This window comes from Chelonoidis abingdonii, chromosome 10, assembly GCF_003597395.2.
Source record: "Chelonoidis abingdonii isolate Lonesome George chromosome 10, CheloAbing_2.0, whole genome shotgun sequence".
NCBI classification, from domain to species: Eukaryota; Metazoa; Chordata; order Testudines; family Testudinidae; genus Chelonoidis; species Chelonoidis abingdonii.
The window spans coordinates 44,173,287-44,193,089 of NC_133778.1; the positions used below are offsets into that span (position 1 = coordinate 44,173,287).

Below are 19,803 nucleotides of genomic sequence, written 5' to 3' on the forward strand. Positions count from 1 at the left end.
GCTCCGGTGGACCTGCCGCAGGCATGCCTGCAGCAGCTCCGCCGGAGCCGCGAGACCCGCGCGGGGGGCGGCGAAATGTCCCGGCGCCTAGGGCGTCAGAAATCCTAGCGCCGGCCCTGCCTAGGTGAGGAGGAGACAGGAGGAGCCTGGGGGAAGGTGGAGATACTGGGGATTGAGGAGGAATTTTGGAGGGATAAAAAGGTAAGATTTGGGAGAGAGACAATGGGAAACTGTGAGACAAGGAATCTCCAGAATGGAAAATTAGTGGGATCTTTGGGTGGACATCAGGGGAAAAGGTTAATTATTTGGGTGGGTGAACAGAGACAGAAGAAGAAGATTGGTACATGACAGGAAGGTAATTCTTTGGGAGGCAAGAGTAGAAATGACAATTTGGCTTCCAAGATGGGGGAAGAAAGCAAGGAGAAACCTGGAAATGTATTACTTTTCCTATAAAGAAGGCCTATACTGCTACTCACTAGAATTAAATTAAGGACTGTTCATATATCTTTTCCCCCCATCTTTGGCTAAAGCAAGCTGTCCTTTGCACTCTTTATAGTTTAACTTGACAGAATTCTTTTTTTTTTTTTTTGGAAATTTCAGTCAATAATACCAATGTTTTATTTTTAAGCATTTTTTTCAATTTTTATTAATTTAAATTTTCATAGTTGCAGGAAATTATGGGGAGGTCAAACAATAACAATTATTTAATAACAGCAGATTTGAGATGCAGAGGTAAAGATTTATAAACCATTCAAACAGAAATCATCATCACTTGTCAAAATATATAAAGTAAATATCCTCAAATCAACAAATCAGACCTGTTTTTACTATTCATTCGCTAGTACATTTGTAACAAGCCTAATTCAAAAGTTTAAATCACTGAGTTTTGACTCTAAGTTCTCAATCAGCATTTTGTAAAAAGGAGGAGGACGACGACCCAGGGAATTATAGACCAGTCAGTCTAACTTCAAAACCGGGAAAGATACCGGAGCAAATTATTAAATGATCAATTTGTAAGCACCTGTAGGACAATAGGGTTATAAGGAATAGTCAGCATGGATTTGTCAAGAACAAATCCATGCCAAACCAACTTGATTTTCTTTTTTGATAGGATTACTGACCTAATGGATAGGGAGGAAGCAGTAGACATGATAAACCTTGGTTTTAATAAGGCTTTTGACACAGTAACACATGACATTCTCATAAGCAAACTAGGGAAAGGTGGTCTAGATGAATTTACTATAAGGTGGATGCACAATTGATTGGAAGACTGTACTGAAAGATTAGTTATTAATGGCTTGCTGTCAAATTGGGAGAACGTATCTAGTGATGTCCCGCAGGGCTCAGTCCTGGGTCTAGTAATATTCAATATCTTCATTAATGATTTGGACAATGGTGGAGAGATATACTTATAAAATTTGCAGATAACACCAAGCTGGGGTGGGTTGCAAGCACTTTTGAATTTTAACCTGCCTTCCAAAGGACCTTGACAAATTGGAGAATTGGTCTGAAATTCAATAAAGACAAGTGAAAAGTACCTCACCCAGGAAGGAAAAGTTAAATGCATAACTACAAAATTAGGTATAATTGTCTAGGTGATGGTACTGCTGAAAAGGATCTGGGAGTTATAGTGGACCAAAAACTGCATATGAGTCATCAGTATGGTGCAGCTGCAAAAAAGGCTAATATGATTCTGGATGTATAACAAAAGTGTTACATGTAAGACATTGCAGTTAATTGTCCTGCTTTACTCAACAGTGGTGAGGTCCCAGCTTGGAGTACTGTATCCAGTTCTGGGCACCATAATTTAGACAGGATGTGGACAAATTGGAAAGAGTCCAGAGGAGAGCAACAAAAATAATAAAAGGTTTAGAAAAACTGATGTGTGAGGGAAGTCTGAAAAAGCTGGGTATGTTCAGTCTTGAGAAGAGAAGACTGAAGGGGAACCTGATAAGTGTTTCAACATGGTAAGGGCTGTTATAAAGAGGTCACGGATCAATTTTTCTCCATGTTCACTGAAGGTAGGACAAGAAGCAATGGGATTAATCTGCAGCCAGGGAGGTTTACGTTAGATATTAAGAAAAACTTTCTAATGATAAGGGTAGTTAAGCTCTGGAATAGGCTTTCAAGGTAGATTGTGGAATCCCCTTCACTGGAAGCTTTTAAAAACAAGTTGGACAAACACCTGTCAGTGATGATCTGGGTTTACTTGCTCCTGCCACAGTGGAGGGGGCTGGACTTGATAACTTATCAAGGTGCCTTCCAGCCCTAAATTTCTATGATTCTATGATTTTTCTTTCTTTGCCTATTTGTAATTTTTGGTTATTTATCAATGGAAATATTTTTCCATTGGTTTGTGTGTGTACAGTGAAATCAATGTTAACTGACATTTACCAATACAAGTCTAATCCTTCCAAGACTATTTATTTATAATGGTAGGAAGTGACAGTAACTAGAAACTGACTACATAAAAAAGTAAAATTGATTAGTCTTTTTTCATAGACCAAGCTAGAGATGAGCTTCAACCATTGCTCATATTGAATTGTATTTTACTAGGCAGGTAGTCCCATATAGTGAAGAACAATAAAGAAGTTTCAGTCTCTTTAATTAGGTGTTTTCTACTTTTATGAATGCAAAATAAAATCTAGAAAAAAGTTAAAAAAATTAAAAGCATGGCAAATACCTCTATCAGCTGCAAATGTCAACAGAATACAGAAATAGATCAATAATGCTGCCCTCAAACATTTTTCTTCACCAGTAGTTGGAAGTATAGCAACAGATGTCACATCTCTTCTCTTGAAATGAGCATTTAATATATAAAAGCTTAGGCCACGATCCTTTAAAGATTTATACACATATTTAACTTCATGCCCTGTGAGTCTTTCCATTGAAATCAATAGGACTACTCACACCATGTCAGATTAGAAGGTTAGGCATGTGTCTAAGTCTTCATCATTACTTTTTTCAGTTTCAGAATGTTGCTATTTCATTTATAGCATTAACATATCAAACACAGCATGCGGTTTTATTACATTGTTTTGCCTTAAAATAGCATGTTAGTTCCTCCTCCATAATAGCTAAACTTTCACAATTATCATCAAACAAAACTTGGAGTTTTTCATATCTCAGAAGATTGGGTTAGACTACTGAGTTCCCCTAGCAGGTGAAACATGACAGGATTGTTTGCCAACTAAAATGCTATCATAATATTATATTCTTCATCCAAGTGTGGTCTATGCTTGTAGATGTCAGAATTTGTATCATGACTTCCAGTTCATTTTATGTTTTCATTAAAAGTTGCTTCTCTTGTCTGAGAATTTACTCTTGTTAATTGCAACTACTTTATGACAGAATGAGGCATACTACATATTTCTCATTAACTGTTTTCTCTTTTCCATCTTAATTTTCTACACTAAGCATCTATTATATCCAGAATTCAATGTATTCCACAATGCTGCAGCTGCGGATATTGCTCCAGAATCTCAGCTTTTTCTTTTTTTTCAAAATTGCGTCAAGCCCTTATGATTTCAGAGAGAATACCGAAAAGCTTGATTTTCAAAGTGTAGCTGCTTACCACTTTGTGAAAATCCAGTCCTTTACAGTGTCCCAAAATGGGCACCCAAATATTAAAATTTCAGCTGACCTGACTTCAACAAAGTCATACAAGATGTCAGTGGCAAAACTCCTCAGAACTTCTTGACTTGCAACCTGTGCTTGTTCCTCAAGTTTACAAACATAAGCAAGCTTTGGGTTCATTGTTCAGTGAAACATAAAACCAGTTGGTTACAAACCTTTTGCATAGTGCTGTTATTCAAATACTACTTATATGCCCTGCACTGGTTAGCAGTACAGCAACGTACACACCAGACTGTGTGTGTGCATGTATGTGTACCATTAATTTCCTTAAGTAAGTCTTGATGATGCCTATTGGAAATAATTTCCCTAAAAAGTTTACTAAGGTTTATCACAACTCAGCTACCCACAAATATTCCTTTATTAGTTAAAGGCCACTTGATATTGATTACATCCAAAATACAAGAATATACACACTTATATTTTATATTCTAGACCAAATACAGTTATAAGCATTGGCCAAATACAACAAAATCAGGCTCAGGAGATACCTTCACATTACGGTGTGACTCCAGAAGGGTAAGGAACAGCTCTGACAAAGAAACTCCAAAAAACTTGCCCTTTATACACTATAATAAACAAGTGATGTCATGGCAGGTTATCAGACCTTAGCTAAAGCCAGATGAGGTGGTTTAGAGCTAAACCCAGTTCTCTGCCCCAGTTAAAACAAGCAATCCTAACTAACTACTGGACTAAGCATTTCTTTATCATAAATTAAACAAATCTATCTAACCAATTATTTACTGTGCCTGGACCCCATTAAACCATGTTTTCTTTATTTGTATTACTTCAACCCAAACCTTGAAGAAAATAATGCTGGTATTTGAAGGGACACTACAAATTTAATACAAACAACCCTTCTTTCTCATGATCTCCTTCTTTTTGATCATGTGCTTTGGGCCCATCACTCATGCTAACAACCAAGCTCAATTTAAAACCGTAGTTCACTCAGGCCCGGGAATATAGGCCTACATTTCTATAATACTTTCCAGAAACAATAATAATTAATAAAATGCCTGGTTTAACTTTGTATTAAAAGGACACACAGAGTACTGAAGTGTCACCTAAAATGAGCACAAATGTATCAATTACTTACCTAAATTGAGCACTAAAACATTCAAAAATGTAAAAGAGTAGACACGTACTATTAATTTTTGCTATGTCTGTGAGCATTAATATTTACCTTAAATACACTGATTAAATCTTTGTGGGGGGGGGGGTTATTTAACAGAAGCTAAATTTGTCCAGCTCATCTGAAGGTAGCACAGTTGATATTGGACATCCTGAAGAAGAGAAACATGAAGCTGAACCCGAAGAAGCTGCTGAGCCAGAGGCCTGTTTTACAGAAAGTGAGTGAAGCAAAATATAATCTGTACTGTTAAAAATATAAAGTAAAATGAAATATTTACTTACACTGTCTAATAATATTTATAGCTTGAAATATTTGCTATTTTGTCAAACTTTAACACTAAATAATCATGAATTTTAGCAATGGTATGTTCAGTACGTAATATACACTGAAGATAATACTGCTGATGTGGCTTTATAATGATTTTCAGTTAACAAAGAATTGAGGAAAATTATATTATATAAGCAAATTGCCATTATTCCCAAAAACAGAAGAAATCTGTTTATTTTTCTGAGGGTTCTGAATTAGTTCCAACTAGTGTAGTATTTAAAAAGTGAAAACTGTCACTGGTAAATAAAAACTCCACAAAGCTCCATCTTGGTTTAAATACTGGCTAAGCCTTTATTTAAACAAATTGTCAAAGGGAGAAGAAATTCTCTTCACCTGCTACCTGGCATTAAAAACAGTCCAATGTGGTCCCCCATTCCACTCATTGGCCTTTCATGCCCAATTCCACTGGACACTTTATAGGCCCTGAAATAAATAGTGCTATAAACTGGGTGCAACCTTGTTAAGGGCAGAGTCAAAACTGTCCAAACTGATGTGTGAAACACAGTCTTCATTTAAGATAATTGTAATAGACAGTTAATGGGACACACCTAAAACAAGGCCTAAGAGACTCTGCCCAGAAGCTAGCACTATATGGATGGAGGATTCTGCCGAGTATTGTGATTAGGGATGCAGAGGGGGCAGGGAGATCAGACGTGAGAGAACGCACACAACCTGAGAACAGACAAGAAGAGACAGAGGAAGAGACAAAAATCAAGAAAGCCAAGGAATAGCCTGCAAGACTAGAGAGCGAGCACATTTTGGATCTCTTGGCTAATGAGCTATAAACTAAGAAACTACTCCTTTTGTTATTGGTTCCTTCCATATTCAGAGAAAAAAAGACTTCGTATGTTCCTTGTAAATAAACAAGATTGCATCAGAAAGAATACCAGACACTATTTCTGCTTCCAACTGGAACATCCCCCAGGTTCTGAAATTTGACAAGCCGCTCAAGTCAAAAAGAGGCCACAATTGGCTATAGACCCTTTAAATACAAATTCACCATTAAACTCATTCCTTGTGAGAAAACTGGGTCCCAGGCAAGAGGTACCATCAGTTTATGCATAGTGATAAGCTTCTCTCTTCAATCTGACTTCACCATAATTCCTTTACTTCTTGGCACTCTGCTCCAATTTAGAGTAAGCTTCTAGGCTAAAATGCATCATAACTGCAAAGAACTCTTGTCAAAGGTGGAAAATTAGTGGCTAGCTCATATCTCAGGGACTACAGACGTTACATCACTGACAGGACACAATACCTTAAGTTGTTGTTGGCACTGAGTAGAGGACAACCATTCCTGCACCAGCTCACCACAGATTGGTCCATCATGGAGGGGAAATCTGATACTTCCTGAGGAATCCTATTTTTTGTGTGACCTCAAAGTTGCTAAAAGGTTTTGGATCACCAGACGAGTGAAGATTAATGGAATCCATTTAGTGCTTTCTGGTTCAGCCCATTGTGTAATTACTGGGTAAATATCAACACTCACATAAGGGGATGCAACTCCATTGCAGTCAGTTGAGTTGTACCCATCTGTGTCATCATTTGGCCCATTTTAGTTTTAAAAGCTGACAGTTGTAAAATTTCCAGGCCAGAAAGATTAATGAATAAGAGGAGAAAATCTGGAAACTCAGTGGGAGTTGCATGTGCTGAGCAGCACTGAGAATAAGGCCTTACCTGTCTAAAGTTAGGTACCCATAATACAGAAGTCACTTTTGAAAATCTAAGACCAAATTACTTATTACACAAGATCACATAGCAAATCAGTGGCAGTGTTTAGACTAGACCTTATACCCTTATTTTTGATTTTCACTCCTGTGGTTTAACCACAAAAAATATTTACTCTCACCTTTAAATAAAACCATCTATGCTAATCTTCATCAAAATTTGTAAAATTAAGATAATTTTCTAGATGGTACAGTTACATTTCTTAGATACACATAATCTTAGACACATAACCTACGGCATTTTATATTTGATGATTACATTTGATCTTATGAGCTCTTCTATAATAAAGGATAATGCTTACAAAGGTTTTTCAGTTGCTGTTCATTGTAGCTTTGTAGCTAGTCATGCAAAATGCCTGCAGAGCAGTCCATTTTCTTTTTTTCTGCTTTAAGTATAGGATTCCTTTCAGATGAAGTGATGTACAAGAGAAAAACACAAAAAAAGATGTTATCACAGTAGGTTACAAGAGATTAACTGCACCGTAAAAGGATTTTTTTCACAACTGATGAATGTTTTCCCTGTAAAATATACTTTTCTAAGAACATAAACAGAACTATAAGGATTGTGAACACATTTTAAACACTTTATTCAATTTTTAAAATGTGTGAGTGAGTTTAATGCTTGTGAAAATGAGGGACTAACAGGGTCTACTTAACCCAGGACAAATAGTTGATGTGCAAGATTTAGTGACATAGCTCTTACTCTCTACTTCATTCCTAACTTGTAATTCCCTGCTTATACCAGTCAATGGCCTCTCTTTGGAAGAGAGGTAGCAGTACGGCCAAATTGAAAGGCAACTTTGTGACATATACAAATAGGGTGAAACTGCCAAATATAATTAATTTGTTGAATAAATAACTGTGCAGATATTGCTGGAAGTTTGTAGGTTTTTATTTTTCTAGCAACTTGATGATTTTATGGTTATTTGGCCAAATTAGGGGACCAACCTTCTACCCTTGTGCACACTGTAATGGTACCTTATTGGTATCTGTAACATTGATTTCAGTGAAACTTCTCACGTAGTAAGGTATCTCTTAGCATGATTAAGGTGGCAGAATCTGGCCCTAACTTGGTAATCTTGAATCATATTGCACATGTTTATGAATTTTAGTCAAGAGTTTTTTTTAAAGTTACGGCAAAGAGGAGATAAACCGCCATCCTCCCTACACTCCATTTCAGGGAGCAGGAATTTTTGATTTGGCTCATTTGCAATAAACACTACAAGTATATAGTGTGATGGGGCAAGGCCAGATGGCTACAGTAAAGTACTGAGAAACAGGTATGTTAGACCCAGGCTAAACAAATCCCTAGTACCCTGGTAACCAAATGGCAGTTGCTCCAGGTTAATCAAGGCACCTGGGGCCAATTAAGATCTTTCTATAAGGCAGTGGAGATAGCTACTTTAATTAGAACACCTGCAGCCAATCAAGGCAGGCTAATCAGGGCACCTGGGTTTAAAAAGGAGCTCACTCCAGTCAGGCAGGGAGGAGCCAGAGGAGAAGGAGCGTGTGTGAGGAGCTGGGAGCAAGAAGGCAAGGAGCTGAGAGTGAGAGAGTGTACTGCTGGAGGATTGAGGAGGACAAGCGTTATCAGACACCAGGAGGAAGGTCCTGTGGTGAGGATAAAGAAGGTGTTTGGAGGAGGCCATGGGGAAGTAGCCCAGGGAGTTGTAGCTGTCATGCAGCTGTTACAGGAGGCACTATAGACAGCTGCGATCCACAGGGCCCTGGGCTGGAACCCGGAGTAGAGGGCGGGCCTGGGTTCCCCCCAAACCTCCCAACTCCTGATCAGACACAGGAGGAGCTGACCCAGACTGTGGGTTCCACAAGAGAGGAAGATCACTGAGGTGAACAAATCCGCCAATAAGCGCAGGACCCACCAAAGTAGAGGAGGAACTTTGTCACAATAGTTATTATCTGATTTAAGAACTTTTCATGGATTTTTAAAAAAGAAATTCAGTTCCTGAATTCAGTATTGAAATGTGGTGGGTTTGTACAGGATTTTACCATCAATAGACTTCTTTCAAATCTTTTCTTACAAACTGCAGAAACCGTAGTCTTGATTTGGAAACCAGAGGATGAAAGTTGTTATGGCCCTAATTCAGGAAAATTGTCATTTCCTTCTTTACAGAATCTCTAAAATCAATCTTTTTTTCATCAGCACCACTAAAATCCTTGTCTATTCCCTGCTAATTTCTTACCTCAACTACTGCAAACTTTTCTTTGGCCTCTCTGTGTCCTAGCTAGTCTTACTAGATTGTGCTCAAAATACATTCTGTTCCACCTCTCTGACTATCCTCTTTCACTCCTTTTACTGCTTTCTCTCTGTTCTTTTTTCCAGTTCAGACTTGGCATCTTCAAGGCACTGAATAAATCTGTCCTTGCCTACATCTTTGCTTTCATTTCCTCCTAATCCTCCTCCTACTATGTAAAGGTCTCTTAAAGGCAACATATGAAAGTACCATTTTTATCTTTCTTCCACTTTCATCACTGTAACTTCTTCCATGCCATCTCATATACCTGGAACTCCTCTGCTTCTTCTTGTCAGCTGCTCATCGTCCCTGTCTTCTTTCAGTCCTTCCTTAAAATGAACTTCCTCCAGTACCTATCAGAATTAACTCCCCACACCACGTTGTGAGCTCTTCAGGGCATGGATCATGTCTTACATTTATCCCTAATCCTCACTAGGACATCTGGGTGCTACTGAAATGTAAAAATGTATTAAAATAACTTATGTCCACACATAAGTGCATTAAAAATATAAATCTGCTTGAAATTTGACTGTATATTTGTACTAACTATATTTAATTTGGCTTCTAAATTATTTCTGGGAGGGACCATGTCTTCATCTGTTTGTATAGTACTGAGCACAGTCAGCTCTCAGCAAACTAGGAATACTTTCCCATTCTTTCATTTGATTTTAAATACCAATTGTCTTAGTAACTGCATTTGATTTTACTGCTTGAAAAATGGGCTTTGAACGTGTATTTATCAGAGTTTAGATTTTCTTATAGCCATAAAGTACATGGAAATATAATGGCTGTACCACTAGTCAAATAAATAATCAGACATTATCTCCTTAAGCATCACTTTTCTATTTTGCCTTCTCAAAATGTATGTTGCTTTTCAGGCTGTGTACGAAGGTTCAAGTGCTGTCAAGTCAGCCTAGAAGAGGGGAGAGGAAAACAATGGTGGAATCTTAGGAGAACCTGCTTCAAGATAGTTGAACACAACTGGTTTGAGACTTTCATTGTCTTTATGATTCTCCTTAGTAGTGGTGCTCTGGTGAGTGAAACCTGAAATAAGTGTAATGTTTCTGTGGGAAAATATTTTAAAATGTGGTTTATCAAACACAGTTTTTAGCATATTTTCCCCTGCAGATAAAAAAACAAATGTGTTATCTTTAAACAGTGAGAGCCAAATGATGGTCACTCTAGTGTTAATGCTTTGAATGTGAAAAGGGGGCAAAAGGAATCCTCTTTCCACAGAATAGCCACATAGGCACAGTCATCATTCAGTGTTTGGACTAGGGAATTCAAGGAGGTATTACTGAGACAGGTGGGCTGGCGGACCATTGGGTTGCAATATATGGAAAAAGAGAAACATAATTAATGTATGATTTATTTGGGCTTGTTTCACCTCCAGTTTGTATCAGCATCTACCAGTGTAATTCAGGGGTGTTTGTTGCAGAAAATCTGGCTCCAGGTGGTACAAAGTGAGTGCAACTCCCTGTTCTTCTTGGACAATCCAAGCTAGCCTATAGAGTCTAAGCATTCCCCTTACTTCTCCCATACACACACATCTTAATACTGTGGTGATATCAGTCAATGTGGATCTTTTCTAATTACTGCCTTCTAAGAACAAGAATTCTCATGAGTGCTTTTTTCTCCAAAGGAATCATAGACTCCCACTCATGTAGACTGAATAGCCACAGGAATGTCTCTAAAAATACAAACTACCAAACACCTTGTGAAAACTTACCAAATAAGTGAGAACAAAATAAAGAGAAAATGTCATTAATATAAAATAGCAACAATAAACGAAGCACGCTGCAAAAATGCCATAAAAATATCCTGAATGCTCCTCATAAGTAAGGGGGAGCAGAAAAGCTGAATTTCTGTAAAACCAAATCTGGATCCATATTCACTTGAGGAGTCTAAGCAGTCATGCTTTGCAATGTATTTGGCCAGTCATTTAGATACAGTTCTCTAAAGCATGTTATTCATTATGTTGGTTTCAAATAAAACAAAATCCAAGGCTTTTGTCTGGCATGAACTAAAGCCCATAAATATCATCCAGCTTTTGTTTTATTTAATACCAATATAGCAATTAATAAACAATTTTATGCTGAACATGATGTAAAAAAGTGGTATTTTTGCCTCTAGGATTTGATTAAAAGCACATTGAAGTCAATAGAAAGGCTCCTATTTTCTTCAGTGAGTTTTGGATCAGTCTCCTAATGAATGGAGAAAGGAGGTCACTGGGAAGAACTTGAAAGAGAAGGACATGTTGGCAGGATGACTGGCTAAGATGAATTTCCATCACCGTTTGGAAAAAATTCACATAATTTCACATAGTACTGTCACCTTATGCTTGTGAAACTTTCTGAAGTATGAATCACTCACAAACCACCTAAGTTATTTATTTTCAGAAGATGATCCAGTGAGTAGGGTGCCAGTCAGAGACTTAGGAGATCTGGGTTGAATTTCTTGCTCTGCCATAACTGTCTTTGTGACTGTGGCCAAGTCACTTAAAGTATGTCTACATAGCAACTAGACACCTGTGGCTGATCCGTGCAAGTTGACTCAGGCTTGCGGGGCTCAGGCTGTGGGGCTGTTTTATTGCTACGTAGACTTCCAGACTCAGGCTGGAGTCTGAGCTCTGGGACTTCTACCTTGCAGGATACTAGAGTTCAGGCTGGCCTAACACCCATGAGCGTTAGATGCTCATAATGCTTTTGAAAACCCACTACATGCTAAATATCTTAAAAAATCTAGCCCATAGTCTTTTTGCGTCTTCATTTCCCTATCTGGAAAATGGGGATAATAGATAATAATATTTCCCTAACTCATAGGGGCATTGTGAAGATAAAATTCATTAATGATCGTGAGGCAATCAGACACTATAGTAATCAGGCCCATATAAATACCATACATAAATCAATCAACAGATAAGAATAAAACCTAATAGGCTGCATTCTATATGATTTACTTATGGACAAATACAGTTCCTCAGTACACAACCCTGTTTTTTATCTGAGAAAGAAAAGTAGGAGAAAGCTCAGGCCCCCCGACTTTGTTTTTCGGGAGAGAATATTTCAGGGTTTTTTTTATTTTCTTTATCTTTGCAACCTAAACTACATACTATAACATTACTGAACACTAAACACATTTGAATATTTTTGTTTTTAGGCTTTTGAAGACATATATATAGAGCAGCGCAAGACTATCAAGACCATGCTGGAATATGCTGACAAGGTTTTCACTTACATCTTCATTCTGGAAATGCTGCTCAAGTGGGTGGCATATGGCTATCAAACATACTTCACTAATGCTTGGTGCTGGCTGGACTTCCTAATTGTTGATGTATGTGATATATTTTCTAAGTATTCTTTTATATTTCTTTTACTGTCTCCTTTTTATAGAACTCATTAACATAATATTTATACTCTTGATATTAGCCATGCCAAAATAATTTATATTTAATAAGCGAAGTATTGTAGGCAAAAATTCTTTAAAAGTCACGTAGGAACTCAAGATTTGACTAGAATCCTGTAGTTCTTCAAAAGCTGTCCAGATATATTCCACTGCCGGTGCATGTTTGTTCCATGTGACCAAGATCGGAATCAGCTGGCCAGTAATGTCAGTTGGGACTTTGCATGCACCCCAAGGGCTGGTCTACACTACCGCTTAAGTCGATGTAACGTATGTCATTCAGGGGTGTGAAAAAAACACCTCCCCCAAGCATTGTATGTTACATTGACCTAAGCATTATCCACACCATACTATGTCAGTGGGAGATGCTCTCTCGCTGACATAGTTTCTGCCTCTTGTGGAGGTGGAATAATTATGCCAACTGGACAGTGCTCTTCCGTCAGTACAGCGCATCTTCAAAAGATATGCTACAGTGGTGCAGCTGCATCTGTGCAGCTTCGCCGATGTAGTGCAGTAGAATAGACTTGCCCTAAATGTCCTTATGCATCTCACCAATGGCATAAAAGATGAAGCAGTAGCTTCTGTCACTCGGTTACTTTTTACTTCCCGTAGCTGCAGAATAGAACTCCACAGTGTCCACGAACTCTTGCATCTTTTTCCTAAAATTTTGTGTAAATATTTGTATATGATAGAGTGTGTAGGTTTAATGTGCTAGGATAGCTTGCCCATTGGTAATTTTTTCACAGTGAGCTATTTTGTTTTATTTTTGACAAGAGAAGAATTTTCTCAGTACCATGACTTAGCCATGTCTGAGCCTAAATTCCCAGGATTTAAGAGCTATTTCTCAGAATGATGACTGCACTAAATGCCTTTTCTACCTCAGGAATAGTCATATCCCCAGTAAATGCTCTATTTGTAAGTCCTATTCCAAAAGGACTCAGGAGGGAAAAGAAGAGCACCTTAAGCAATTCTTGTTAGACTGCTTAATGCAGGTAGTTTAGACCATTGTGGGTCAGCAGCTGTCTCCTGAACCCCATCTTCTAAAACTGCCATGACTACTGATTGAGGTAGGACTGAGTGATCCTCAGAGAAAAAAGGAGCATTGCTTCTCTGGAAACATAAGACATATCCACATTGGAAATCCCAGCAAAAATATATCACCTCCTCACTTCCATTTGAGAGGGTCTTCATGGCCCGAATCATGTACTGGAGCACTGAGGGAACACAGTAAAGCATCCTTGGCACAGCCTCAAGGATCAAGATTGATTGGGTTGAGTACTAAGACCATGGTACCAATTTCTGTCCCAGCACTGCTTGCTTTGGCATCAATCCCTTTGGCATCAGTTTTTACAGTACTGCTCATCTTCATGCTGGCTAGTTTGGGACTGTTCATTTTGGCACGATCCACCACAGTGATGCCCACTTCCACACCAAGGTTTATGGCATCATCACTCTCTGTACTAGATCTTTGCTGTACCAGAAGATCTGCAAATGATGGAGGAGACTGAGGAATTAATTCAGGGAAATCCATGGCCAGTATTATATAGAAGTTCAGAATAGATTATCATAGTGGTTCCTTTACAATGTGTGAATCTGTGGGCATGTTTACACTGTCCTGTTTTCAGTGTCCATGTGGGGGAGTTGCAGCTCAGGACTTTGGTGCACACTGCTATTCACACTCGCTTAGTCCAAACTGAAGGGCAGTGTAGACATGCCCTGTGGGTCTCCACTGATTTCTGTCATGCTGAATATTCCCCCCATGAAACTAACTGTGACTGCTATTGTGGTACCAAGTGCCTGTGCAGCACCAGCTAACACTGTGCTGTGATGCATTCAGGTACCCCAGATAGGGTAACCCCTCTTCTAGATAAGCAATGTTCCTTCTCCTTGTGTGATTCCCAGGAAAAATGGTGACGGATTCCCGATATATTCCACAAGAGCCCCTTATGAATCAGAAACAGGATCGAGAGCTTCCTATATAACCCAGTTATATAGGGGTTATCTAAACAGGCATATTTCTTAGCACCCTCCTCCCTAGCCCCCCAGGTTCTTATCTATATAATAATCCTGGCCCTACTGGACCCTTTGGGGCTCATACCATATGAGACAACCTTCATCGGTACAGCTTCCCAGGGTGACAACTTCCTCCCCTGCGCCCCCCAGATACTTGTCTCAGGTGGCAATTCATTAGCCTGAATCACTAGAACTGTCTTATGAGAAGCATGCTCAAATGGAGAAACAAACCATACCAGCTGCTATATCTTCCTCATCCCTGGATGAGGTAGTTGTTCCATCTGTACAGTACTAAGTCACCTAGATGAGTACAGGAACTTTCAAGAGTTGCTCAGATGTATAGCTGTTCCTCTAGAAATCCCAGTGATGATGGTAGAGGAGAGTTCTAAAGACATTTAAACATACATATACCTCTTTACGTGGTTGTCTGGCATTACCTATTAATGAAGCCTTATTAGAGTCAGTAAAGCTTATCTGGTGGACCCTAGCATCAGTAACACTGACCTTTAAGGAGACAGGTAAGAGGTGCCAGGTCTCATTCACCAGCTTTGAGTAACCTGTTCACTCATCCAATATTTGGTTCTTATGGCAGACCCTCCATATTCGGTGTTCCATAGGGATACGGTTACCCTTAGGTCCCAACTTCTTATCTAAGGTGGCAACAATCTTTCACATGAACCAAATGATCCATTTACCAGTTTTCATCCCAAAACAACATTCTAATCAGGAATAGGCCAGACAAGACACTCTGGATGTCCTTAGGGCATTATCAGTCTAACTGCCTAGAACCAAGCCATTTCGAGTTTCCCCAAGACTCTTTGTTGCATTTGCAGACAGATTGAAGGCCCAGGCCATATCAACCCAGAGACTTTCTAAATGATGTCTTCCTGCCTTAAAACCTGTTATGAGCTATCCAGTTTAGATACCCGCAGTGTATCCTCCTTCCTTATATCGCATCATTGCTTGTGAGTCACCAAGAGTAGAATATATATGCACAAACACTCAAAGAAAAAGAAACAGTTACTTACCTTACACTAACTGTGGTTCTTTGAGGTATGCTGTCAATATGTATTCCATAACCCACCTTCCTTCCATACTACCATGGAATTAATGGTATTAATACCTTTAACCTCTGGATTCTGTACTGGTGAAGGAACAGAGTAGTAGTTGGGGCGGTTTCCCTTGTATGCCCTCAGCACAGGACATGAGGACACTCACAGTGAATGTACAGCCCCAGGACATTGCTGGGCAAAAGATTCTGATTTCAAACACAAGGGAAGAATGTGCAAGTAGACTAGCATATATATGGACAACATGCCTTGAGAAGAGCCACAGCTAATGTAAGGTTAGGTAAGTAACCAGTTCTTTTTATTATTTAGTTGTATTTTGCTTCTGTCTTTATACTTTTTCCTACTTTTTGATGTTTTGCAAGTTGATTGGCTAGAATTTGCATTTGTTGTTGTTAATATTTTAATAATATTTCAACTTGTATTTGATATAGTTGCTGTTACATGACCATTTAATAGCATCAGTTTATTCTAAGTGCAAACTAATGATTCAGTCATCTATAATGTGTATACATCATAGGGGAAAGGAAAATGCAGTCTGAAATGCTCTTTAACACACCTTCTGACCATTGAGTAGCATCAAAACCTTTAGATGATGATAGCACATCCACCAAATTCCAAGGGCTGTGAAGTAATTGCTTAGGATGTGCGCAGCTGCTAAGTTGATTGGGCATGCAGTTACAACATATGAAGAAGCTACATCTTACAATGTAATAGATTGTGAAATCTTAGATCTCTTGAATTTGTCCAAAATCCTTTATTAGTGTTGTGGGAAAATGAAAGCCTTCTTGATGCATTCCTTACTCAGAGTAAAATGACATACTGGAGAACACTGAAGCCATATTGCTGCAATATAGAAGGAAATATTCTATCTCCCACCCTGCTTTTGCAATTTTTTTGAACCTGCACAACGTTATATTTTTAATAAAGTTGATTATGATCATTGTGGGTGAAGTCCTAGCTCCATTGAAGTAAATGGGAGTTCTGCACTGATTTCAGTGTAACAGAACAGAAAAGATGTTAACATGCCCTCCTAAAAATAAAAACATTCAATATTTGAGCTTCCATTGCACAAGTGCCAGCATGTAGCTACAGAGCAGCTATGTAGGGAACAAAGACTACACCTGTAGTACAGGTGCAGCAACTTCAATAAGCCCTTTAGTCCAAATCCATCATTGAACTCATGATGTCTGTGTTTGAAATTAGGCAAGATGAGTTCACTCTTCCCTTCAAGGATTGGCTAACTTTTCCAATCCTGCTGTGCTATGCTCTGTTATGTTATGATGGATCATGGTACAGGAGAGATCAATCCTTTATTTATTGATCCTGTGTTATTTACAGCATTAAATTTTAATAGATTAATTTAATACTTTGAAGTACACTAGCCCTCATCCTCCAATCACATATGTTGCAATTATTCATGAACTAGTGGCCCTCCAACTATGCTGTTTTAGGGCATTGTCACCTACAATTGTCATATACACACACAGTTCAGAAAAAAAAATTAGATTGAAAACATTTTGTATGTGGGGTACACATGTACTCCAAATGTGTTGCACTGTTATCCTGGGTTTTTAGTTCTATGTACATGTTTGCTTCTAGTGAGAGTATCTTGTATTCTAATAGTGGTAAGTATGTCTTCCTCACTAAACAAGGTGGGATTTTTTTACATAAATTTAATTTGCATATGCTAACTGATGATGCGTTTTGGGGATAATATTGTACCCCATGAGCATATGTGTAATGATAACTCATGAACTAGTGACCATCCAACTGGGCTGTTTTAGGACCGGGCATATGCTAATTGATGATGCCTTGCAGTGACGGTAGTTACTGCATACAGTCATCCTAAGATATAAGGTACTTCAAGGATATTGGTTCCTTCATATCTGGGCTTGTTAGGTATTCTTAACACAGTGGACTGATGCTAGATATCTTTGCTTAACATTTGTAAGAAGATTTTCTGTTCAGTTATTGTGCTCCAAATATTGCAGACTCAGGAGACTCTTAAGGGGATTTTTTGTGTTGCACAATTCAAAGTGGTGATCAAATGGGCACAATATTCCATTTCTGACCTTATAAAAATGATTTGTGATGATAGTGACTTTGTGCCAGACTGTGTTGAGAGTTGCTCTGAGAAGGAAAACTTTTATCCGGGCAAGAATGAATATCTAGAACTATGAGCACGGGCTCACAGGACACATGCCTAGAAAGGGGTATGGCAGAAGGGGATACAGGAATAAAATACTATTTCAATACCATTACCCAAAACTCCTACCTCAGAACCACTGCACTGATTATGTGCAGGAGGGAGATTGTAGCAATGTGGGACTCACCGCTGCGGCGCCTCCTGCTGGTCTCTGCCTTGCCTACCCATGTGCTGCCTCCTGCAACCCAAGTGCCCTGTTGGCCTTACCCTAGGCTTTCAGCCTGAGGCTTTCCTAGGCCGGAGGTCCCAGTCTCCCTTGGCCTTTCCCCAACCCTGCTCCACTCTAGGCACTTGGTTAAGCTCCCTGCAGCCAGGCCGTCTTCTCTCTGAACGCAAAGAGAGATTGTTTGCTTGAGCTCCTGGCTCAAGCCTTTATAGTGCCATCTGGGCCCTAATTGGGGCATGGCCCCAGCTTAGCCTGATTCCCACTCAGCCTGGGTTGTTGTCCCAGCCCTCCAGCCCTCTTCCAGGGCTGGTTTTAACCCTGTCAGGGCTGGAGCGGGTAACCACCCCGCTACAGAGATCAAGCCCACTATTCAGCTTTGGAGCTACTGAAAACACACAAACTGTTAAACAGTTTTCTTTAGTGTATTTAAACTCTTGCTGTATCTGCCATAGGCCCCCCAGAATGACCTTGAAATCAATTAAGATTTTTTGATTTCAGAAATGTTGGTAAACATTTTACCAATAAGCTTTCCCAGTCTTATACATTGTTCACGACCAGGGGCAGCGTGTGATGAAAAGTTTGCATTTGATTCTGCAGCCGCATAAAAAAGATCTGACATCTAGTGGTAGATTTCAAAAGAGAGTTAAAAAGTTCATCTACATCCATTATTCTGGGGAAACTGACCATGCCTTGATTCGGGCAACCTCCACATCAGTCTTTGTATAAGAGTTAGAACAAAGACCCCAAAGGGCTCAGACCATATGGTGGTCATGAATCTCCAGTTCCTTACAAGATAGTAGTATCTGACCCTCCACAAATCCATCCTCTTTGCTAGAAAGGGGGATATCAAATCCATAATTTTAGAGTGAGTGAGGGGATGGATGGGAGCACTTATGGTGGAGGCAGAGGCACCACATCACCAAGGTTTGTGGGCTTACTCATGGGTTTTAACCATTGCTAGCAAATTTAGGTAATTCAGCCCAGCTCCTTCTGCCCTCATACCACTCTTTTTCAGACTATAACCTTTTGCTATGATCTTATCCTAGGCACTTCAAATTTCCGCCCCAAAATGTTCCCCAGTCAGTTCATATCTTCCAGTCAGGAACAAACAGATCTACCATTGCCATCGCAGGCACCCAGCATTGTAAAGAGGGACCACGATTGCCCCCATGGGGGCTGCACCCCACTCCCCTGGTGCTCACCGCCTCCTACTGCCTCCAGCACTTCAGGGGGCCTGTTACATGCACCCAGTAGCACACAGGAACCAGTCCTCAACAATCTGCCACTGCTCATGGTTGGCGGCTCCTCTCTCTCACTGCCATGCTGGGCAAGTGGCAGGCTCCCCACACAGGACCAGAACTCTGCACTGCTTCTTGGACTCTCTCCCAGTGCTGCCACCACTTCAGTATTGCAGACCCTGTCAGTCAGAACATAATTTCCATCTCCTCTCCCAGGGCTTGGGAGTGCAAGCTGGGCAAGGCTACTACGGACAACTCTAAAGCAGTGTAAGATAAAACTGGATTTTCAACATATGTAATAAAGATCTCTTTCCTCAATCTGTTGCTTGACTGGACTTCTTTAAATAATTATTATTTCTGAGAGCTTTATATCATCATTGTTCAAGTATTCTTTTAGCATCTCTTCACTCTACTTTAGAGCATGTTAAGCCACGATCATGTCAACCTATAGAGCATGGAAAGTGAGCAAGTCGGGGAGAATGAATGGTCAGTGAAAAGAAGTGAATCAGCTGTGGGACTGACCTTTCATACCAATTTACAGAGGCTCATTATTGCTTCATCAGCTGTTGATCAATAATATTGTAAATTCTGAACAGATTTCTATCATTTCCCTATTGACTGTGGCTCTCAAATACAATCA

The 19,803-nt window shown here is 39.4% G+C and overlaps 1 protein-coding gene across 6 annotated transcripts in view; it reads left to right on the forward strand.

Annotated features, from left to right (window-relative positions):
• LOC116819303 (sodium channel protein type 1 subunit alpha) overlaps positions 1-19,803 on the forward strand; it is a 198,241-nt gene that overhangs the window by 134,519 nt on the left and 43,919 nt on the right. For all 6 annotated transcript variants that reach the window (XM_032770943.2, XM_032770938.2, XM_075070140.1 and 3 more), the window contains 3 exons: positions 4,865-4,982; positions 9,947-10,101; positions 12,228-12,401. In XM_032770943.2, coding sequence (XP_032626834.1) covers positions 4,865-4,982; positions 9,947-10,101; positions 12,228-12,401 — 447 coding nt within the window. The remainder of the gene's footprint in view (positions 1-4,864; positions 4,983-9,946; positions 10,102-12,227; positions 12,402-19,803) is intronic.